General features: G+C 37.6%; 1 protein-coding gene across 1 annotated transcript in view; it reads right to left on the reverse strand.

Annotated features, from left to right (window-relative positions):
* Positions 1-24,402, reverse strand: part of LRP2 (LDL receptor related protein 2) — a 133,270-nt gene that overhangs the window by 22,700 nt on the left and 86,168 nt on the right. The window contains exons 43-63 of the mRNA XM_072874134.1: positions 24,012-24,215; positions 23,385-23,627; positions 22,166-22,291; positions 20,146-20,265; positions 19,159-19,290; positions 18,049-18,250; positions 17,308-17,603; positions 16,285-16,801; positions 14,169-14,321; positions 13,502-13,672; positions 11,968-12,191; positions 11,381-11,558; positions 10,260-10,456; positions 8,407-8,652; positions 7,341-7,469; positions 6,507-6,626; positions 5,810-5,926; positions 5,423-5,539; positions 3,875-4,012; positions 2,960-3,082; positions 1,883-2,011 (exon numbers count right to left, since the gene is read on the reverse strand). Of these exons, the coding sequence (XP_072730235.1) occupies positions 1,883-2,011; positions 2,960-3,082; positions 3,875-4,012; positions 5,423-5,539; positions 5,810-5,926; positions 6,507-6,626; positions 7,341-7,469; positions 8,407-8,652; positions 10,260-10,456; positions 11,381-11,558; positions 11,968-12,191; positions 13,502-13,672; positions 14,169-14,321; positions 16,285-16,801; positions 17,308-17,603; positions 18,049-18,250; positions 19,159-19,290; positions 20,146-20,265; positions 22,166-22,291; positions 23,385-23,627; positions 24,012-24,215 (3,882 nt within the window). The remainder of the gene's footprint in view (positions 1-1,882; positions 2,012-2,959; positions 3,083-3,874; positions 4,013-5,422; positions 5,540-5,809; positions 5,927-6,506; positions 6,627-7,340; positions 7,470-8,406; positions 8,653-10,259; positions 10,457-11,380; positions 11,559-11,967; positions 12,192-13,501; positions 13,673-14,168; positions 14,322-16,284; positions 16,802-17,307; positions 17,604-18,048; positions 18,251-19,158; positions 19,291-20,145; positions 20,266-22,165; positions 22,292-23,384; positions 23,628-24,011; positions 24,216-24,402) is intronic.

Genomic DNA, 24,402 nt, shown 5'->3' on the forward strand with positions numbered 1-24,402 from the left:
TACTCTCTAAGGCATAATTAACTAGAAGAGGGTGGTAAATGATGGTCAAGACAGCTGTCAGCTAAGAAGTTTAACCTCCATAACCATCCAAGCTCACCTTCCTGAAGAGAAATGGCATTCTACATTACCACCAATCTGCAGCAACTGCAGAAACTATTTAAGAGACTTGACTCTAACACCTGCCTTTGCCAACCTACCTCTTTCTTATCAGCTAAAAAAAAAAAATGTTCTCAACTGCTATAATGCATAACACAGGCCCTACATTATTTATATCTGGAAATTAAAGAGAAGATGACAGCTTGTTCGTGCCGTACCTAATCTAAAGCCTACTGAAGTCAATACAGGTCATTGCACAGAATGCACTGCCCTTTAAAACATTCCTATAATGGCAAAGGCAAGTCAGGGATAATAGATACTCTGTAACAGATAATGAAAATTATACTCTTCTCAAAGCACATATAGAATTCTACTGATTCTGACATACTCTACGTATGCACAAAGTACTTTCAAACTCAAATCTGTTACATAAGTAGAAAAGATAAATAATATATGTTTATTGACAGATCATGAGAAAAAGATACAGATGTATGGCAAAGACATTACATTAAGCTGATTATCTCCTTTATACATACACATCCCAGTGCTGATTAAATTGAGTTTAAACAGCTCAATTTCATATACATGTAGAAGCATAAATTCATTGTACACACCGACACACATAAATATTCTATTTTCTCTATAAGACAGGTATTTGATGTTGGGAAGGCTACAAATGTTACCATCTGATCTGCATTTACATTTATTCCCAAACAGTAGAACGCTGACTGCCAGAAGGTGTTTGTTTTGCACTGTCTCATATCCTTTTTATACTTTTATATTTTCATCAAGTCATTGCATTAGGTTATATTACCTAAAGACCATTAGGATGGTATGTGAAACAGAGAAACCAGCTGCTTCAAAATGGACTGCACTATAGGCTTCTGAGTTATTTGCATTTTGCAAGCATGCTGGATTGTAAGTCACCAGTGCATCATTTGGCACACTTTCACTTGAAGTCATCAAAGCCTGACAAATTGCAATTGCAAGTACATGCTCATATTATCACTCTGCAGCTGTCTATATATTGATATAAAAAGTTAGGAATTCTTTTTTTTTCCAGATTCCATGAGAATAGTCTCTCTTGGCTCAAAGTACAGGTCAAAGCTTTTGCATCTAAATGGATGCTAGTAAATTTATAATGCATAGTTAATAAAAGTTGTGCAGAGGATCTGAGAGGGCCCTCAGCCCGAGGACTGGCTGTCCTTATAGAATTCTGTGGTCATGTCTGTAAACAGGAAAATAGAAGCATCTCAATATACTTTTTGTTTTTAATAGGGCTAGAGCAACCTATACCAGTTCAGTCTGCCCATGAATAATTCCATAGGTTGGCCTATTGCAATTATGACCAAAATATCTGGATGTTCTTGCCTCCATAATGCAGGCCATTTCAAAACAAGATCAAAAACAAGATCAAACCCTTTTTTGTGATGCATAAATACTCTAAGCCTAAAAAGGACTCTTCAGAGTGATGAATTTCATAGAACCATGGAATCATTTAGGTTGGAAAAGACCTTTAAGATGATCGAGTCCTACTATAAACCTAACACTGCCAAGTCCCGCTAAACCATGTCCCTAAGTGCCACATCTACACATCTTTTAAATACCCCAAAAAAAGGTAAACAGAAGATATTGTCATAGCTAATTGCATAATCCTAGCACAGGCTAATTAAAAATCAATACTTCTTAGTATGCTATTCAAGAAGAAACATGTATTGTTGCCAGTTTCAGAAATCTTTATTTCAATAGCATTGTAATTTTGTATTCCATTGATATTATTACTTACTGCAGCCCATTTCATCAAAATGGTCTCCACAGTCATCATAATTGTCACAGACATAATGTAGAGGAATGCAATTTCCATTACTGCACTTGAATTCTTCAGTTGTACAAGGTTTCGGGGTTGGTTCTTTACCTACAGTTGAGAAGAGAAACACTCCTCTATCACAGTTTCAGCTATGCAGTACCAACAGACAGCGCTATTCCACATTGCTAATGAGGAAGCTGATGCAATCTGGTAAAATAACGACTGGAGTGACTTTGGAAGTCTGTAGTAAAGCTAAAGCTATAACCGGGGCCTCCTGACTTCTAGTCACATCCCCATGAACTGAAAGAAGCCCCTCCATTTTATGAAGACAGAAGGTAAATTCTTCTTGTTAATAGTTGATTGAACTTTCTTTTTAATAGCGCAAATCTATTAATATCCTTTAGCGATATACTTCATGCATCTACTGCAGACTTCAAGAGATTATTGAGATATTAGTAAACTATTAACTTTAAGAATATTGTACAATAAAGCCAGCAAATAATATCATTAAGCAACTACAAATATGATTAAACTTCATAATATAAAAATCAACATAGTCAGTGAGAACTACATAAGATATCTGAGGGCAAAAACCTAGTTAATATTAACAGAGCTTCTGCAGGATTTGGGCCTAAATATCAACACTGTTACTATGGGCATAACAGTGCCACAAATTCAGAAGTACCCGTTTCTCTATTTTAAAAGTCCCAGCTATCCATCCCATCCTTATTTTATGATACAGCCAAACTCTTTCTTCTTCCTTATTTTAAGAGGATTTCATAAGTTGACACAATTTAGCTGCTGCTCATAATAAAATACAATATGATTTTGAAAATCATGCTCTGCACTTTTCAGACAAATGTTTGCTGATTTTTGCTACTTGTATGGAGAGCTGCAAAGATGTAGTACCAATAATCATATTTCAAATTATTTCATACTGAGCTCTAGTTTTCATAATTTATGTTTAATTTTGACATTTCAATAGTCCTTTGGTATTATTAAACATTAAGCACATCACAGTTACTTAATTTGCTGCTCAATTTTGTGTAAACATACAGTGTTCCTCTTTCTCATCACTTCCATCTCCACAGTCATCCTCCCGGTTGCACAGCTCATGACTATATATACAGCGATTGTTTTCACATCGGAAACGGAACGGAGATTCACAAGCAATATCCACTGAAACCACAGAGATCAAGTCAGTCACACTTTGATACTTCATGCCATTGAGTCACAAATTATCCCAATCACTTTTATCTGGTAACATTTATATGTTTCCTGTATTTTAAAAGGTGTGGAGGCATTCAGACCCAAAATAATATTTTTCTCCACATTTTGGTAATTGTATGTTAGGACATTACACATTTTTTTGTCAGAAGACAGCACATCATCTTTGGCCAAAGGCATATCCTATGACTACATATAACACTGAGGTTTCTAGATTTGTTTATGAAGTAAACTGATTGAAAATCCAACATGCTATTTAAGTGGCTATATAGTGCATAATTGACAAAAATTGTTCAAGTAGCACCTCCAACACCTCATTTTTAGAGCTAGAGTCAGGACTCCTCAACTGTATTTACAAAGATGCCCCCACTATACTGATAGCTTTAAAACTCAGCACCTTTGAGAATATACATTATCTGAATTAATCTTTAATTGCAAACTGATGCTCTTATTTTACATAACCAACTTGAAAATGTGAAATAGTGTCCTTATCTCTTTGATATGTTTCTCCCTACTTTTATAACTACCTACACAAACATCTGCAAAGCAGTGAGAAACATATTGTAGGAAGATGAAGTGAGCTTGCATATGAAGCAAAACTCTCAGCACTCATCCTGAATTAAGTCTGTGAGAATCTCCAGTGAAAAGAAAAGATTTCAAATTTATTTTTTAATTGTTCTCTCTATTGTAATTAGAGATTTTATTATGCATATTGTTCATTTTAATACAATTTTTCTCTCTTACAGCAAAGGTGAAGTTCTTCATCAGAGTCATCTCCACAGTCATTATCGCCATCACATTTCCAGTATGGCTGGATACAGACATGGTTTTTACATTCAAACAGCATGGGTGGACAGTATGTACCATTAGGATACCGTGTTGCTGAAGAAAAGAAAATTATTATGACATTTTCGTCTACAATGAAAATTTTAGGTTTTCCTGAAAAATATTCAGCCCAACCCTATATTATTTTTTCAGTATCCTTCTCTCCATAGTAGGAGATATGAGGCACTGCAAAGATCTACAGCAACAACAGACTGCAAGGACCAAGGTCTTCTTGGTAGCTGTAACATAATTAATTCAGGTTTGAATGAATAGTGAAACAACATAAGTTACTCCAAGAAGCTTCTGAAAATAAACTGTCATTAATTTAACAGATGCTACTTGAATTTGTTACTGACAAATCTAGTTCAGTAATAAAGGTAAATATAATGTCACTGGCACCAAAAATGAATGACTGAAGAAGTACCTAAGATATCTAATTCTAAAAGGACTCATGTTGGTATAGTAAAAAAACCACCCAGATTCTGTAAAAGCTGTGAAAAAAACTGAACTAGAGCAAAGAGAAACCAAAAATATGACTCTTCCAATTTACATAAATAAACCATACCCTTGCCCTTTCAATGGCTTCTCATATGCTTTTTCCTCCCTTTAAGAACGGCCAAATGTTGTGTAACTCAGGTTCTGAAAGATTAACTGTTGCGATGTACGTTCCAGAATATGGTTACCATCAGAAAAATAAAGGTCCTACTGTGCAGATGCTGCTTCTTACTTAAAGCACAGATGTTAAAATTAGGTACACAGGAAGATATACAGAACTGCCCTGATACCAACATGAAAAGAAAGGAATCCGCCCAAGTACTGAAGCCTAAAATCATTTGAACATATAACTCAGAACCAACACTTCAATATCGCCTAAAAAGCCAATGTCAGTTAGCATAGATAGAGCACAGGGGTGATATTTTCATTTCAACTGGGAACAATACTTTCTGGGTAAACAGCTGAAGCTGGAGCTCAAGTGTACAAGCTGCAGTGTACAGACTTCTTTTCACAGTAGATCAATATACATAAGGAAGACAGAAACAGAAAAGTATTTTACTTCCTTGGTTTCACTGGTACTTTAGGAAACTAAACACACCTTTGAGCATTATAAAAAACAATCCCATTACAGAACCTTGTTAGGATATGGTACAACTGAAACAGTGCATCTTGCAGTGTCCATGGGATAGTAAAAAATTTTAATTTTATCACGTGTATCTTCCTCTGGACCTTGTAAACACATAAATTTCCCAGCATTAGGAATGTGTTTACAATCAGTGTAAGAGATGGCAACTCATTATTATATTAAAAAGCTGATTCAAAATATTATACTTATCCTGAATTTTTACTGGCATCACTGAGTGTTGCAGAATTCTGTACCTCTAAGGAATCATCTCACTTAAAGGGACAGAAAAGCGCAAATCTTTCTGGAAGCGAGCTCAATGAGCACAAATTGCGAAGCTTGAAACTCACGACAAGTTGCTTCATCAGAGAAATCAAGGCAGTCTGCATTTCCATCACATTTGAAGCGCTCTGCAACACAGTGTCCACTGTCACACTGGAAATAACCTGGGTGGCAGGTCCTCAGCTCTGAAAAGATTCAGAAGTAACTGTTGAAATGTCTTCTTGTTCAAAACCAGATAAAGCATTTACTTTTTGAAAACAACATCCTAAAAAAGACTGCAAAATCCCATTCCATTTAAACTGTGGTATCCTCTGCTTTGCTGGAATGACTAAAGTGATCTGGTCAACATTACTCCATTAAAGATGCTTACCATAAAAGATCATTTTGCAGAATATTTTATCACATTAGAAACAAAAGTGTGAACAGGGAAGAGGTAGCATCCAGACAATACGCACCACAGTCACGTTCATCTGAATTGTCTTCACAGTCATCATCGTGATCACAGATCCACCGGGAAGGAATGCAGCGCAAATTGTCACAACGGTATTCACTTTCTGTGCATTCACGAGGACCTTAATTTAAAATGGATATACAAATATGAAAAGTTCTCCAGGTGTACATTTAAACATCCACACCTGTCTCATTAAACCAGACAAAAGTAATATGGGCAGATGATGTGGTGTAATCCTTAAAACTAAAGGATGTTAAAACAGCATTTCTCCCAATACTCTTTAATTATGTTAAACATTCTATGTCCCTCTTGACATAGAAAAAAGGAAATTCATTGCAGATTTGGTTTCATCACAGAATTATACAGGAATTTTTATTTCAAATCAGAAAAAAAAAGATCCACTCTCATTGTTTAAGGAACTGTATAATACTACATTTGCGCACAGGGCAGAATTCAAATGTCACATCTTAGAGGAAAACAGGAATTTGTGTTATTGTGATGACTGGATTTATCAGTGTTTTTATGTATCCAAAATGCTTCCTTGTGACATGTCCGTGGTATTTCAGCAAAGAAAAGACAGGCTATAGAGTAAAACAACAGAATGGTTGCAGTTGAGAGCTGTCTGCCCTATTCTCATAAGAAATAGAAGGATAGTCAAGTCAAAAGTTGGACTATATCATGACAGCCAAAAAAGAACTCACTGCAGTTGTGCTCATCAGAGTTATCTCCACAGTCATTATCTCCATCACACTTCCAGCGCAGTGGGATACATCGATGATTGTCACAACGGAAATCTCCAAAAGGACTGCAAGTCATCTCCTCTGCAGTGTACACAGTTTGCCAACAAAACAGCACACATTAGCATAGTCTTTGGATAAGATGGAATGCACAGAAGATAATGGAAGTAGATAGAGATGTTCCTGCCACAGACTGGGCCAAGTAATAAAGAAGTGATTAAGAAACAGCTGAAATAACTATACAGAACTGAGATGGAAACATAAAGAGATAAACTTAGTACTGTCAAAGAAAGGCATCTTGACCTCATGGTGTGTTACACTTTCAAGTCTTTTCTGGTTCTGATAGAGTGATCCAATGTCCTCTAAGCTTTGTATATAAGCGTATGAGAGGTTTCAACACAAATGCAAGGGTCTGAGAAAGCATCATCATACTTCCCATATTGGTGGTTTCACCAGCACAGGAGGTAAGTTAAGTAAATGCAGAAAACACTGACAGTTTTAATTGTCTAAAATAGTTCAGCTCAAGTAAAAGTATTTCCTGTTTCATTTGATGACATATTGGGCAAAATAATAAAATCCTGATCTTCAGAGCTCATAAACATGTGAGCCACACAATGAATTGCTGCATATAGAATTTTTCCTGAAGACAAATAACTACCAGGGTAATTAATTGATATCAAACAAAATATGCCCAGGTACATTATTACTGAAGACTTTCAGAAAATCAAGTTGTATGTAAATTGGAGAAATATTTTAGGTACAAAGTTATGTTGAAATGACCTTCTTCTCCAAACATACCACAGCCTTGTTCGTCACTGTTGTCTCTGCAGTCATCATTCCCATTGCACACTGCCCACAACGGTATGCAACGGTAGTTGGTCCTACAGCTGAATTGTGTGTGATTGTCACACCGATAGGCAGGGCCCACTGAAAGAGGCAGTTGTCAAAGTTAGTTGTGTTACTTAGCCATTAAACTGTCCTCCTTGTTATTCTGCCTTTCAAAATCTGTTATGATTGATAGTCTATTTCTACTAAAAAGAGCTATCTGCTAACTTTAGTGTTGTAAAAGAGAAAGCGTTAAATGTATCCAGTATTACTATTTTTCCCAGTCTATGCTGCTTGTATTCTGCATATGCTACAAACCCATGACAGGTTCCAACGACATTCAGTGTGTTTTTCCCTGAAGTATTTAGAGCTGGTAACAGTGGTGATAGAAGCCCCAAACCTGGAAGCCAGAGGAGGCAGCTTGTCCTCAGATGGCAAAACTTGGTCACAAGTTCTTCAAGATGGCCAGTGACTCAAAGAGACATGCTGGAGCACATAAGAAAATCCTGCTGTTGAACATAGGCTAGACTGTGCTCTGCGTTTGTTCTCCTTGTAAGCTTTTGTTTCCAAAGCATGTGCCTATCATCATGAGAAACTTGAGCCTCAAGAAATGAAACTTTACTTTGTTTTTGTAAAAAGTATGACATATGTCATGCTCTAAAGTGAAATAAGGTAAAAATTGGTGAACTGGCATTCACTGCTTCCACATAGGCAATGGATCAGCATATATCCTTTTTACAAAGTGTGGCCAGGGGCCAAGCAAAGGATGCTGCTAGCATCAAGCAAGTCAGAGTGAGAAGCTGAGAGTTTTTGATAATCTGCCCAGCATAAATAAGCTTTCTCCCCTTCAAGAATAAGAAAGTAGTAAATTATCACATAGCCTCTATGCTTTCTAACACTCTTTACTACATGATTGCAATTAGCTTGCAGAAAATATTCCTTTCCAATAGATTTTCAACCTCAGGAAAATTAAGTAACACAGTTTGCTCTGCTTTCGGTGCACTATAATGTAGGCAGCTTACTACAGCTGTATGCTTACTGCATTCGTGGAATGGCTCATCAGAGCTATCACCACAATCATCATCCACATCACACTTCCAGGACTGTGGGATGCAGCGGCCATTGTCACATTTAAATTGGCCTGGGGGACAGGTTCTACTGGCACAGTAAGTACTATCTTCATCCGAGTTGTCACCACAGTCATCCTCTCTATCGCACTGCCAGGCTTCTGGGATACATCGTTTATTGGCGCACTGCCACTGATGAGTTTCACACTGGTGATTAGCTGAAAGAATACAAATTGACTGTTAGGATACTGAAACTTACAGGGATGGTGTGCTGCTGTTATGTCAATTGAGCAGTTATCATGTCTACACCGAAAGTTAAGAAGAAAGCCAGTAAAAATTTAAAACATCACATTTACTTGCCCAGTTAAGGTACAGATTTCTAATATCACATGGCACATTTCCCACAGGCATCTTCAGACAAGCTCACTAAGGCTCTACATTTTTCTAGGAGCAAGACAGATACTATCATCTCCTAAAGCAGAAGGGAGTAAACCCAGCATTCAAACATGATTGAGGCAGGGGCTCCCAGAGGAGAGGAGCACTTTGCAGAGGAGCTAAGTGACATTGTGGCTCTGGCCATGCTACCACCTTAGCTGTACATTGCCTGATGAGCCTGTTCCTCTTACTATGAATGAACCTGTCAGAAAACTTAGCAGAAGACCATGCTAATAACAGCTCTACAACCTATAAATGTACAGCCTCTATTTCCAAAAGGCAAAGCACTGGAAGCTGTGGTCAGCAGTGCTGGCAAACTGGAGGAGCCCTGAAGGTCTATGAAAATACAAGTCAACACTGATCTCTGCTTCCAGACTTTGTATGTCTCACTGGACACCACCCTACTACTTTTTCACATATACTGCCAAACTGTTCAAGAGGAAACAGTATATTATGATTTCCATACATTTTCTAAACAAAAGGATTCTATTCCCATGCACAAGATGATGAGCAGAAGGAATTATATAGACCTAAACTGACTTTTATTGTACCTGGTACATTAAAACCAGTGACACATTAGGCAGCTGCCACATTTCTACTTATTTAATATTCCCCTGCGCCACACTTAAGAGCTTAGCTATTTGAAACTCAGGTAAAATTGACATTTCTTTTAATTCTGTCATTGTTAGAAACACTTTGCTAATGGAAGGCAATGAAACTATCAATTATACAACCACGCTGCTTTCCCCCACACACCTCCCCTTTATGTTACTAAGCTTGCAACTGCCAGAACTACATTATTTACAAAAAGAGAACTAAGGATGTGCTTTTTAAAATTAGACATAAGTATGTGGAATAAGACAGGTTTTTCAGGAAATAACATTATTCCATAAGCATAATTAGGCTATATTTCTAAAATACTGCCATCACAAACAGCTCTCCAAAACAAATCTTCCCACATGCACTGGATTTTGTGCAATGCAGAGGATGAAATAATTTTGTCCCATCACGTAAAGCTCTAGAACACAGGGGAAATTAGCATACCGGGTAGACTGACCTGGGCATTAGGAAGCCTTAGATTCCTCATACTCACCATGGCTTTTCTTAGAACAAAACAAAGTGCGTCCTGCTTCTAGTGTTTTATACCTCAGATTGTAATTTACACCAGTGCAAATCTGTCTCAAAGGTATGGAAAATGTTTATCTTTCTATATAGTACATTTTTGCTCTCCTTTACCCTGCTTTTGCACTGAGGTGAATTGCTCTACCAGGTGCAAGACTAGAAAAGACTGCATCTGTCTACCTCACCTTTTGATAATGATTCTGAAACTTATATATAGTTTACATGTTTTGTACTGGAAAAACACTTAAATTTATTAGATGTAACATACCACAAAGTACAGGATCTTCATCTGATCTGTCATGGCAATCTGGCTGAGTATTGCACAAGAAATGTGGACTTGTGCAGTTCCCATCATTACACTGGAACTGACCAACAGGACAGTATCGGTGTGGACAGGTAGGGGGCTCATCAGAGCCATCTCGACAGTCCCTCTGTCCATCACATTTCCACCAGATAGGAATACACCTACAAAGAGAAAACAGTGTTTTCTTTGTTGAGGATATGTCTCTAAAGATATACAACCATCCTTTTACAGCACAAAAGAGAGTCTTGTCTCAGTGTTATTTCTTGAAACTTCCAAGACATCTTGAATTTCATGTCTTCTGTTTCATATGTCAAATGCTAACAAAATATGCCAGAAGACTGTCACCAGAAACAGATTATATTGGTGGGCCTCTAGAAGGAAGTTCACAGCAAATTAATATGGATTTAATTTTTATGTATATTCATGGTAACCATCCCTCATGCTTTTTAAAATCAATGTTCAATTGGATTTTTAATGATGTAACATTTTAATAATTCACCTGAACTTTAGCACAAGAATTTCACTAGGGATTATCATTGTAACACTGCTTCAAAAGGTCCCCCAATAAGCACATGTGCCTCACAGGCTCCAGAGTGATACAATATCAGCACAGTAGCTCTTATATCACCATTCCTCTCCCCCCACTGCTGTTGTCTCAGAAAAAGGGTCAGAAATGTGCCCCCACATCAGCTAAATGGCTTTCCTGGGCCACTGGCAGACAGCATATATTTAGCAGAAACAGATACATTGTAAAAGATGTACAAAAAAATAAGAGAAAGTTCCAAGTTAGTAAATTCAACTGAAATGGTTTCTGGAGGCACATGTTTCTAACAACCCAAACTTTGCTACATTAGCAATGTCATATAAGAGGAAGAAAAGGAAAAAAATACTATTTAAACAATGAGTCTAGAAGTGTTTTTCCAAAATGGAAGCCAGTCTGGTCCTGGCTTTGTCTTTGCAAGCACACCACAAACTCATAGTGAGAGCAGAAGGAATCCCTGATTTCATGCCCTTTTGAAGAGACTAAACGGTAAAATATATCCTTAAAAAGACATAGAAAAAAAGACAGCGAGCTGTGGACTTACCTCTCAGTGTCTGCACAGAGAAACTGGGTGCTAGAGCACATTGGAAGGCAGTGGGCTGTATTGCTGAACTGTACTACCATGAAGTTATCGGGACATTCACAGGAATAACCCTGACCACCAGCTTTTATTAGACAAAGATGGGAACAACCACCATTGCTGGTGCCACAAGGATTATTAACTGGTAAAACAGAAGAATAAATATTACCATACTTTGCAAATCCCAGGACACAAAGGTCTCAATCTACAACAGACTCCTCTAATACTGTATTGAAAGCTTAAATGTAATAAGTTGAAAACCAAAACCTAGATAAGTAGGCACTTCGTGAGAGAAAGATGTATGATTTCATATACAGGAAATGTATGCTATTAAGCCATAATGGTTTAGAAACTAATTTAAAATTATGCATTTCCAGTCATTGCTGTTCAAAGAAAAGGCAATTTATAAATGTAAAGTAGAGGCCTACGTTTACTTTGTGCATTTTATTCCCCTCAGCAAAGGCAAAAGCTGAGTGCACTCAGGACTCTCTACAATTAGCCTCTGGGTAACAGCTGACCCTCTAAATGCAAATCTAATTCTGTTTTCTCACCAAATGGCTGTCTGTATGGATGGTAAACATGGATGTCAAACGGCCTGTGTGTGGTGTTCACAAGAACAATCCTGTCTGATCCGTCATATTTATTTCCCTTTTCAACAGTTCTTGTGTTCCAATCAGTCCAATATATCGTGTCTTCAAAAATTGTTATTGCAAACGGATGAGGTAAAGTCCCATCGTATACTGTGTGACGATGATGTCCATCCAGGTCAGAGTACCTGCACAAAGAAAAATATGTGCAAAACATTCAGATAAATGCTAAAACATCTTCACATCTTTATTGTATGCTTATGGTACTTCATTATTGGTGACCCGGATCATGCAATGTGGAATTGCAGCTTCTTTAGTCCCTAATGATATAGCAGTCTCCCCAGTGAACTCATTTTAAGATATGCAGGAAAGTAAAACAGGTTATTTTAGGCAAATAAACAGAATAGAGGAACATCCACTGAAATGTAAAGCCTTCCCACAGATGCATATCAGCCAGTCCAATTAAATTTTGCACATTTACTGCCTTACAGCAAGTTATTTTTGTCACACGGGAGACTAGCTTGCCTGGATCGTTCAGACTGCTAATAATGGAACACTTAAGACAATAATAGGTCTCCTATATCCCTAAATTTTACATGTCTTTCTAAATGTCTTTCTGATTTAGAGCCTCCTCTGATGAGGTATTTTTAATAAGCTTTTATATTTTTACTATCACCTTGCTATAGGGGGAAATTATGAAATACAAGAAAGAAAAAGAGAGAGACAGAGAAACATGCATATAATTAATATACACTTTTTAAAAGACATTTTTAGGACTTCAGCATAGAAAAGGCTGCCAGAAGAATGAATGTAAAGAAGAATAGAAGTAAACAAATCTACGTGTACATGTAAATATGAATACAAATATAAATACTAGTATAAATACAAAGGATTGGTTTTAAAGTATTTTAAAATACTTTAAAACAAGAACCAGACAAGAACCAGAATGCTAGTTATCCATTTTTACTGATATTTAAGTGGAAATTTTTTAACACTAGAAGCAATTAATAGATTTTTCTTGAGTAACTAAAAAACCCCATATGCTAAGAGGAAATTCCATGTCATACCTATGGACAAACATTCAAACATCGTCTAATGATTTGTATACTATTTTATTAGCACATAACTAGTTTAGTCACAGCTCAACTCTTATCTATAGGCAGAAACAAGAGACTCAGAAAAAACAGTGATTTTATATTCAGCTTTGCTTTGGTTCAGGTTGTACACCTAGAGAAGTTCCATATTCGAGTACAGACTGTGAATCTTTTCACTATAATTTTTGGACCACTTTCAGTGGGACCTAGGATGCAAATATAGGAAGTAGGCTACTGTGACATCTAGTGAGGTGTATCGCCTACTACTCCAGACTTTCTGACTCTGGTTTCCTATAGAGTAAGTGGGTAGAAATACATACAATGCTTACAGCATCTATACATGCTACCACTGCAATCTGACATAGGCAATTATTTAGTTGTTTTATTCTTTTCTGTGTACGTACTCAATATAATTTAGATGGGCATCTGCCCAGTAGAGTTTGTCATTGGTGTAATCTATGGTGAGTCCATTGGGCCACTCTAATTTTGTAGAGATAACCACCGTCTTCTCTTTGCCATCCATGCCTGCTCGTCCAATATAGGCTCGATCTGCCCAGTCTGTCCAGTAAATCTGTCTGTTCAAATAAATACTTATAGTTAGGATTGTAGTAAAAACATGCTGAAGTAAATATTAGAAGCTACACCTGAAATATAGTATTTCCTGCAACAGAACTAAAGCAGAGATTGAGGAAGATAAGAAAAAAGTGAATATATTTGTTACTTTAACTGCTAGAGCAGACAATTGTGTGATCACAATTGTCTTTAAAGAATGCAGCTGGCAGTCCCACTGTCTATCAAACCACACAGACTTCTATCAACCTTTTTAGCCTTGCAATCAAAACTTCCTTGACCACATGGAACCAAATTCCACTTTCAGTGATATCTGACAGCCCTGAATATATACCCATGAAAGGCAAGCTACTATTTTTCCTAAGCTGCAACTAAGATCTAATGCCACGCAAATCTAAGTGCAGGCAGCCAAAATTTATTTCAGATTTTCAGAGACAGTGCAAGACTTTGCAAAAGAAAGAAAAAGCACTCCTGAAATATTTTGAAAAAAAAAGCACTCACCCATATTTTGGATGAACAACAATTGCTCTGGGGTACTGAAGGCAGAAAGTGTTGTTGGCATCCACACAACCATCCACCAGTTTTTTCCGGAATCTTCCATCAAGTTCAGAGACATAGAGACAATCTTTGTAGGCATCCACCCAGTACAATTTTCTGAAATGTTTTAGAGTTAATTTATTTACTCTTACTTACTTTTTTTGGTTTATTTTGCTTTACAGCATCTTAAATTCCACAGGTTTTTTTCTCCTAGAAGCAATATATCCACTGTAAAGGAAGAATACACGTACTGTACTGACATCTCTTCTACACTATGCTCCAGACTGCCCTTTTCACTCCTACTCTTCCTGCAGCCACAGTCATTGGTGCCAAATTCAAACTTGCAGTTGCCCAGTTGAGTAACAATATGCCATTTGCCTATAAATTCCTAAACTCCCCTTCTCTTCCCTCCCTCTCCTACCAACAATGGCCAGCGAAGAGGAGCAGGAAAACAGACATACAATGCACTGGATTGTGACCAGGGCTGTAAAGTATTGGAGAGAATCACCATCTGTTCCATGCTGCCACCGCTGCTGTCATCAAACAGGTAGAACTGTTGCCAGGTTCTCCTTTGAAAATTCCTAAGCAGTTTGATGGCCTAATTTAAACTTCACCTAGAATTTTCTAACACTTCTATTACTTTGCCTAGGAATTATACACAGCTGTAATCAAAGAAATCATGCAAGCTGAAGCGATGATTTTAAAAAGCCTGCAACAAAACAAAGCATTTAATTTAATTAGAACTAGAGCAGGCTGCTTTGAAATTGCCTGCACAACTGGTCAGCTCCATTGCCCACAGGGTCATTCAAGAAATAGCCTGACAGATACAGTCCCTGCCTACACCACTCTGAGCAGTCCCATTCCCACCAGGGAGGAGGAGAAGGTAGTCTTCCCCAACCTGTACCTCATGGCATCCTCCAGTCCTCTCCCTCTACTGAAAGTCAGCAGAAAACCTCATCTACCATTGTATCGTCCCTCAGCCTTTCTGAAACACCTAAATAAAAACTGACTGAAGACATAACTAATGGTAGCTGAAATAATTCAGCAACTGTATTAGTAATGGAGCAGTAGGACCACTTCGGATAAAATTAGGCTTTTCCTTCCTCACCTCTCCATGAATCATAAAGCATTTGGGACTGCTGGCAACATCAATTATCAGTAGGTTTAGAGACAAAGTGGTTTAAAAATAAAAACTATTATATTGATATATTCATATAAACATTCTCATATAAGTTTCAAATGTGACTTTTTGAACCATTCTCATTATTTTGCAGAGTCTGATCCATGCTATTTAAACTTTTCATACTGATAGTACTGCACTCAGAAAGCAAAACCTGAGGAAACACAGCCAAGAACACTGTCAGAGAGGGCAGCACAGAAGGACAGAGTTTCTGTGGGAGTAAATCAGACTACTTTTTGACACACAGCAGGCAATTAAAAAATGACCATAACACAAAGTGCTTTCCAATTATCTCAGCCTTATACTGCCCTCCTTACAGCAAATTATATGGATCACGTTGTTTGAGTGTCAGTTAAAGATGCAATTTTCAAGAGCAAAAGAAACAAGCTCTTCACATTGGTACAGGAGCTAAATTTCATTAATGTTTATTACTTACTTCATTGGAACCTAGTTACCTGTTGTAACATATTGTTTATGCATAGAGTGAAGCCTGCATCCCAACCCCAACAACTGCTAGCAAAGGAATAAAGAGCCTAAGCTCAGAATCCCTACCCCATAGCCACATGTAACATCCCACCTGCCCTGTTTGCCTAGTATGTTTATTAATGGTTTCCTAACAAGTTTTTCCCAAGGGTCATACGCACTACTTTATTGATAAGAGAGCAACTCTGATATAGCCTCAGTATACTAGATATGAGAGCAATTAAAGAAAAGTGTTATGTAATGTATTAGATGCTGATAAACAATTCCAGAGCAGTTGTATAAGACTGCATCCACAATCCAAAACTATTTCAGCACTCGTCAGGAATTTCATATGAAGTGGGAGAAAAACCTTAAGATAAACTCCCTAAACATCCCATTCCTTAGTGGCCCAGAAAGACAGAAAATGTATTTTCTTACCTGCCAACCCAGTCAACAGCGACACCTTCCCCGTTGGGCACATCATCACTTATCACTGCCTCCTTATTTGTTCCATTTAGGAACATTCGTTCAATGACCTTCCTCCCCACATCAATCCAGTACAACCTCTTTTCCACCCTGTCAAAGTCCAGTGCCACCACATTTCTCAGTCCTTGCAAAATGAGAGAGTAAGACTGGCCATCTGCTGTGAGATTTCTCAGATAGTAACGGTTGCTAAAAATAAGGTATGGGGAGATATTACTATTTTGCCGGCAACTTTTTCCATCAGGCTCCCGGATATAGCCTGGGGCACACTTACAGATGTAGGAGCCAGCTGTGTTCTCACAAATCTGGCTACATACTGATGGAGTTTCATTGCACTCATCAATATCATCACAAGTCCGTTTATCAGACATAAGTTTGTATCCGGGATGACAAGAACAGTAGAAACTTGTCTGTGTGTCTGTACAGTCATGATCACATCCACTGATTGAAGGGTCACTGCATTCATTTATACCTGGGGAAGGAAAGGAGTTCTATTCAAGGAACTGGCTAGCAGAGAAAATAGTGCAGTCACTTTCCAATGTAGTCTCTCTGTCACTCTCTCCCTGCTACCCCCGTGAAAACGCTGAATATGAATCTGGGCTGCTGTAATAAAGGAGCAAGGAAAAGAATCTAATCTAATCTAAAATTATTCTAGCACCTTTGAAGTCTGTCACCAAACACACTGAGTGCAAAATATGAATGGTGTATTTTGGAAACGCAAGGGCGACACATAACAATGTATAAACTATATTTAGTTTATAGAATTAGCTAATTTTCATGGTTTGTTAAAGCAGTATATAATAAATATGATTTAATTAAAACAAAAAATTAGATATATACATTTCTTATAATCCTTCTGAGAGACAACCATGGAACAGATATGATTGTAATTAAGTAATTGTCTTAAGAGTTCTTTTTTTTTAAAGCTGCCTAAGCATTTTAAATTAAATAAGACAGTACAAATAAATCTACACATACCACATCCTTTTTCATCACTATTATCTAAGCAATCATCCAACCGATTGCAGACTTTAACCATTTCAATGCAGTTTCCATTGTCACATTTAAAATGATGGGGAGAGCAGGTCGCTTCTGGTGTACTACAGAGATGTTCCAGCTCATCAGATTCATCACCACAGTCATTATCCCCATCACAGATGTAGGCCTTGGAAATGCAGCGCCCATTCTGACAGGTAAACTGGTGCTGTTGACATGGTTCATAGATGCATCCCCTTTCATCACTGCTGTCACCACAGTCATTCCGCCTGTCACATCTGAAGAAGAATGAACACTTTTTTCAAATATAAGAAGGCAATCACTATCTCTAGGGCAAATGGATAGATACACTTTCCTGATTTCCAAAGAAGGTCAGATGGAAGAGACTTTCAGAAATCAGGGTCATATTATATAGAGTCTGATCCTGTGAGTCCTGCATGTATTCCCTGTATGCATTACAAGCTGAACAGAATCACCCCAGGAGAGGTTACTAGGCACAACAAAAAGGATTAAATGCTAATGGTGAGCACTAGGGATATTAACATAGAAAATTCCAGAGCGTTTTCAAGTTAAAAGTAACACAGAATGCAGAGCAGATAAATAGTTTCATTACAATATGCAGATCTACTTAACAACTAAACAGTGGGAAAAAAAAGGTTGAATTAGCTCCTTCACTTTAAGCAAATTGTGAGAATTTCTGCAGCGGCTCAGGTAGTTACAAACCTGTATGTGTTTCGGATGCACAAGCCATTACTACAAGTAAACTCATTTTCTGTGCAAGATCTTCGTGTGCAGTTCTGGTGTTCATCAAATGCATCACTGCAGTCAGCATCACCATCACAGATCCATGCCCGAGGAATGCACCTCCTGAGTGGGGGTCGATTGTTGGCACATGTGAACTCTGCTGCTGTGCAGTTGCGGTTTGCTGAAAGAAAAGCACGTTCACTGACACACCAAGTTATACTCTGTGTATATAACACCCTCCCCCACCGCACACACACACAGCCTCGATATCCACCCGTAATCCACAATAGAGCCATGCACCACTGCACCCTCCCATATCCAAAATTCATATGCATTCCCACTAATTTTCACTGAGCATTGCTCTTCATGGAGGCTGAGTGGGAGCCAAAGCACTTTAGGATTCCTTAAGCAGTGCTAGCATGGGCAGAACTCTGGATCTTGTTGGATTCTCAGTATAAACTTTTCACGCATCTGGCCAGATTTTCTGGAGCTGAACAGGTATTAGGCCTAGGATCTCTATCCTCTGCTTTCTTCAAGGTATTCTGTGCTCCAGGGAGCAAACAGAAGGAGCACCATTGCAGTAAAAAGGGCAAGGACTGCAAGTGTATCCAGCTGCTGTTAAACGAATTAAGGAGCAGGACCAGGCTTGGTGAACCTTATTCCCTTTGTTCACCCTCTAAACAGACATGCTTATTTTGCTCACTGATTTTTTAAGAAATGCCAAAACCATGTGGTTATTAATATGTACAAGATGTAGCATGTGACAATCAGGGAGTATCTCCACTGAAGCTGCTATTGCTGCCCAGATCATACAAACAACCCAGGTTAATTATATCTCCATTTGAACTCAAAAATTCAAAGAGCAATCACAAAATTAGAACTTTTTTTTTTACCAGTAAAATATTCAATTTTAATTTAATATAATGAAAATGAAGGTACATGAAGAGTGTACCTCATGCTTAATGTGCACCTTTATGGATAGAAAATTTGGCAGAGGGTGGGAGTTTGGAGGCTGGTTGCTTGTTTTCTAAAAAAATGCCTTCAGGACAAACAAGCAAAGTGCAGCATCTGTTTGCATTAAACACCTACCACAATTATGTCTTTGATCCTCATCACTCATATCCCCACAGTCATTATCACCGTCACAGATCCATGTTGCTGGGATACATCTGCCATCATCACATCTGAACTGGTCGCTTGAACAAGTCCGCACTTGGGGCACTTAAAAATGAACACAGTCACTCTGCTTGTTAAACTAACCTGCACTGCAATGAAAATCTACTGAGGAGGGTATTTTAGGGAGAATCTTATGCCAGTGAAATGTAAAATAGAAGCTTAAGTGTAAGCCAGTTAAGGTATAAGCTACAAGACATTTTCTTAAGCTAAAGGTGCAACTCCAGCAATGTGCAAAGTGAGCTATCAGCCCTGCTTAACTTATGGAAGAATCTGTTCTGCCTTGCGTTATGCCAACTGTTTCAGTGAGAATAACGACTATGTTATAATATCAATTCTCAGTGACTTCAGTTAGCCCCTCCTCTTCCTCCCTGGAGATTACTCTACTTCTTTTCACCTTCTTCCCCTCTCTACTGCTTATTACCATCTGTTTCTACTGTACATACAGGATTTGCTTATTGTAACACTATGATACTCTACCTCATACTGTGTCAACAATGTTTCTCTGCATCCCACATTCCTTTTTTCCCCAAATGCAATATTGCATGCACACTTCCTGTACAGCATGACATCTGCTTTTACATCCAAAACAATGTCAAAATACTTGCTACTTTTCGTCACTTGATTCACCACCATTAGAGTCTTATGGAGACAGGAGGTTATACATTAAGAGGAATCACATTAAGAGCAATCAGTTGTGGCAATTAAAAGCCTTCATATTCCATACACAGCTTTCAGTATTTAAGACCTGAATTACTCAGTGACTCAGATTACTTAGAGTCAGTGAGTAAACCTCAGAAGATACTTATTTTCCACCTCGTCTGGATTCAAGCTGCTGCCTACAAGACAAACTACTGATTTTCCATAACCCATTGTGTTGGATCTTCTGAAGTGTAAACTTACCACAAGAGGCAGGTTCATCAGAGCCATCAGCACAGTCTATTCCTTGATCACAGTACCAATGAGCAGGAATACAACGTCCCGATGTACAACGAAACTCACTATTTGTGCAAGTCAGTGAGACTGGAAGAAAAAACCTATGCATGACTTCTTTCTTTCTGTTACCTTTCCAACTTGTTTTAAGTTGCTTTTGAGTCCACGTTACGCAAAAATATTACAGACCCCAAAAAAGAAAGAGAAAAAATTATGCTAGGAAGGATGTCTTTTCACAGCCTATCTGCAAAGAGTTCATTGTACAAACTAGCCTAATCTTTGTATGCAAAAAATGGGCTTAATTCTCTCCTTGGGTATATGTATCACCTAATAAGTAGACAGAATTTGCCCTGGAAATAGGATTGCATGCAGCAACTGTAAATATGTTCTACGTTTATACTTGAGATTTGTGCATAAGAAAATTACCACAGTCCAATATACTCATTTCTCCAGTGCCCAAACGAGGCAGTAGCAGATTCCATGCTTTACAAGGAATCAAAATGTGCAGTAAGGAAGTAATATCTCATGGTAGATAATGCTTTCCTTGTTCTCCCACCAATTTTTCTTCACCTGGAGGTAGGAAACTTCTTAATGGCAGTGAAGAACAAACTGTAACACTGAATAGTTCCAGCTAAGCACGCTGCAAATATTCCTTCTGCACTTTGGCTGAGCCCCTTGATCCTGGCATGTATAGTGGGTTTGATAATTTCTTCAGTAGTTACTGATACTTTCCTAATACTGAGAACATGGATATTGATTCTATTTTTGCAGCAATGGGTGTCTCACCCTGCACTTGCAAGGAGGAAAGGGGTCAAGTCATTCCAATTTTTTTTTTCTTAAGTAAAACTCTCAGAACCCTAATGGTGTCTTGGTAACTCACACCCTGAATTCTGCTAAGAAAGTAGCAACTATTTTATAACTATTTTGTAAAACAACTTTACCCTCTGATGGTTTCAAGATACCAAAAAGGACCCAGTCTGGCCTTTTAACTTGCTCTTCTATGTGCCTTTAATGATGGAAATCAAAGGCAATTAACACATTGCTCATTAATGTCTTGAGGCTTCTTTCATCTCCCATTCTCCCTTCCTCTCCCTCTTTCTCGCCCTTCACCACTTCTCAATTTAAGTTATTCAGCAGTGCTGCTGGGACATAAACAGTAGAAGGGACAAAGCACACCTTTCATGAGCAGCACAAGACTCACTGCATCTGTATATGTAGCCACATATTTTTGACACGAAGGGGTCCATAGATAAAAGTGGCCACATTCTAGCTAGAAAAATTGAACTCATATTTTAGAAAAATTGTGGCATAGTTAATTCAAGGCAGGTACCTTTAGGAAAACTAGTGAAAGCAAAAATAATCCACTCAGGCAATACTAAAAATAATTATTATCTGAAAATATCCATTATATTTTATAAACTGATTCAAAACATTTTATATAGCAAAAGTACTACCTGACTACTACCTAATGCAAATGTCTGTACTAGAAAAGATAAGCTGGTTTGTAATTAAGGCTGATTGAAAACTAGACACTTTTATATACGAACTGGAAGCTACAATGAACGAATCATATGCTAAGGCATACATAACTACATGAAAGAGTGAAAAGAAATTACATTTGAGACTGTATATAATTTCATTTGATTAGAAGGAAAAATATTCTAATGTTAAAGTTCCACAAAAAGCCAACTCGCTGTAATACTTAAGTGCCAATTACCTTCTAAAACCATAAAGGATACAGAGCAGAATAACCAAAAGGAATGATCCCTCAAATGCTGTGTAAAAATGCTGCAAAAAATTATGATCTTTTTTATTAGATAAAAGCATGATTTAGATAATTGACGGATAATAATACAATGCATATACCTTATAACTCTTCAGTATTACAAGAGTAGATGTTTTGCGAACAGTTGGAGGTATGTCAAAGGTAAAGAGCAGTGGAATAAATTACTGAAGTACAAGCAAAGTAACTGAGGCCCTATTAACTTACCACAGTGAGTAGGGCTCTCATCACTCATATCTCCACAGTCGTTATCACCATCACACAAATATGTTCGAGGAATGCAGATATTTGTGCTTTGACATTTTGTAAAACCAGACTGGCAAGTGCGCTCCGCTTTAAGGAGGGAGAAAAAAAAAAAAGGCAAAAGTTCTTTAGAGCTTTTTTCAATACTGTTACACTGTATCTCATTGAAAGATACATAATATTGTTAAATGTCACTCACGTGCTAAAGTGCACTCATACTGCTTGTGCTATATGGAAACAGTTAGACAATTGCTTTTATTGACAAAAATCCTGACAAAAACATGATCAATGAAACACATGCCAATACTTGGGACTGAGGTAATGTAAACTGACATGTATTCACACTGTAATGCCTGCAATTGCAACCAGCTGGTACTGTATTAATCATCAGACCAACTACAAATGACTAATAGACTAGGAATTTCAAATATTCAGCTTTCACTGAGAATAAAAAAATTGTCACAAATAATGTTTAAAAAAAACCAAACAACAGTGTGCACACAAAAATGTAAAAAAAAAAATTCCCTAAATACATTTTCATCAATTTCTTTAACTCCAGATATAAATTTTCCACTGAAGAATGTAATCTTAGTGCAAAGACATGATTAGTTTGATTAACTGCAACAGTAGTCAATATTGAACTAATCACAGTTTACATCTTAAGGAAAACAAACATAACTGATAACTTTTTGAGAGCTGTAAGGCATAGAATTTTAAACAGAAGAAATATAAACTGTGTCTGTATAAGAGTCACAACATACACTCCTGATGATTAAATCTAGTATAATTAATACGGCATGACACAAAGTAAAAACCCACTGTCAAACTCCAGGCTAATCCTACAAAAATATAAGCCCTGCATCCAGTTCATCTGAAATAATCTTTTTGAAGTCCATGGGATTACTCACAAGACCTAGCATTAAGCACTGCATGAGCATTTGTTGCATCAAGGCAGACTATTTAAAGCAACAGTTATTGTGTAATATCTTAGGGTACTCCAGAATATCTTTTAACAATTCTATTTGCTTCAAATAACACGAAGCAGAATCTGTAATGTAAATAAAGAAACCTTCTATCCTCTTTGCTGATTTTGTCATAATTCTTCACACACAAACACATTTGCCTCTTCTTTGGTCTAAAGAGTCAGACTCAAATAGGCACTAGGTAATTAGGATAAACTTACGGCAATTTCTCTCATCTGATGTGCCATTATCGTAACAGTTGTTTACTCCATTGCAGACGTACTGAAGAGATATACACCTTCCATTATTGCAAGTAAATTCTGTGTGGGAGTCACAAGTTCGGAACAAGCAGCCAGCCTCATCACTGTTATCTCCACAGTCATTGTAGTGATCACAGCGGTAATGATAGGGTACGCATCGCCCATTACCACAGGTAAAAGCTGTTGGCTGGCAAGTATGGAAAGCTGCAGGAAATTAAAAAAAAAATTTAAAAAAAAAGGGATAAAACATAATCTAAGTTCTCTGACAAAGTAACAAGTAAAATCACAATATTTTTACCTGCCAGGGCAAACACAGCTGCAAAACGGACTGCATGAAAAGTAAAATACATATTTGAATTAAACAAAGTAGAAATTGGCTATATATGATAAAAATTCAACACTATAGTGCTTTTGTATTCTAGAGCAAATCAGTAGCCATTCAGACCTCAGGTCTGTGAGCAAGCAAGGGATTGTTTCCAAACTACAGCCATAAGATCCATGATCATAAAGCCATAAAAGTGATAGAGAATACAGTACAGGCAAGACAGAGTATGCATCACTTTCTCATGCAGTTATTTTAATGCTTACCACACACACTTTCCAACTCATCACTGCCATCACCACAATCATTGTCATTGTCACATTTCCATCGCTCGGAGATACATTGCCCATTAAGGCATGTGAAGAAACCAGTATCACACCTGGTACCGTTATCCACAATACAGTGCTTGTTATTATTGGCTAAATACCAGCGACCTTCAGAGGGGCACTGACATTCTGCACCAGCTGGACCTAAATTTATGGTTGACAGTTAAAAAAAAAGAGGAGACAAAAAAATGAAACAAATACAACATTGATGCTTTAGATAAGATTCTATGAAACCATTCACAGCTGTAGCACTGGAAAAAGCAATGAAATTCTCACAACTCCTGTAAGATCTATCTGCTTAGATAGAAGTGTGGTGACTTAGCCAGATTTT

The sequence above is a fragment of the Ciconia boyciana genome, chromosome 10 (genome assembly GCF_034638445.1).
Source record: "Ciconia boyciana chromosome 10, ASM3463844v1, whole genome shotgun sequence".
Taxonomy (NCBI): Eukaryota; Metazoa; Chordata; class Aves; order Ciconiiformes; family Ciconiidae; genus Ciconia; species Ciconia boyciana.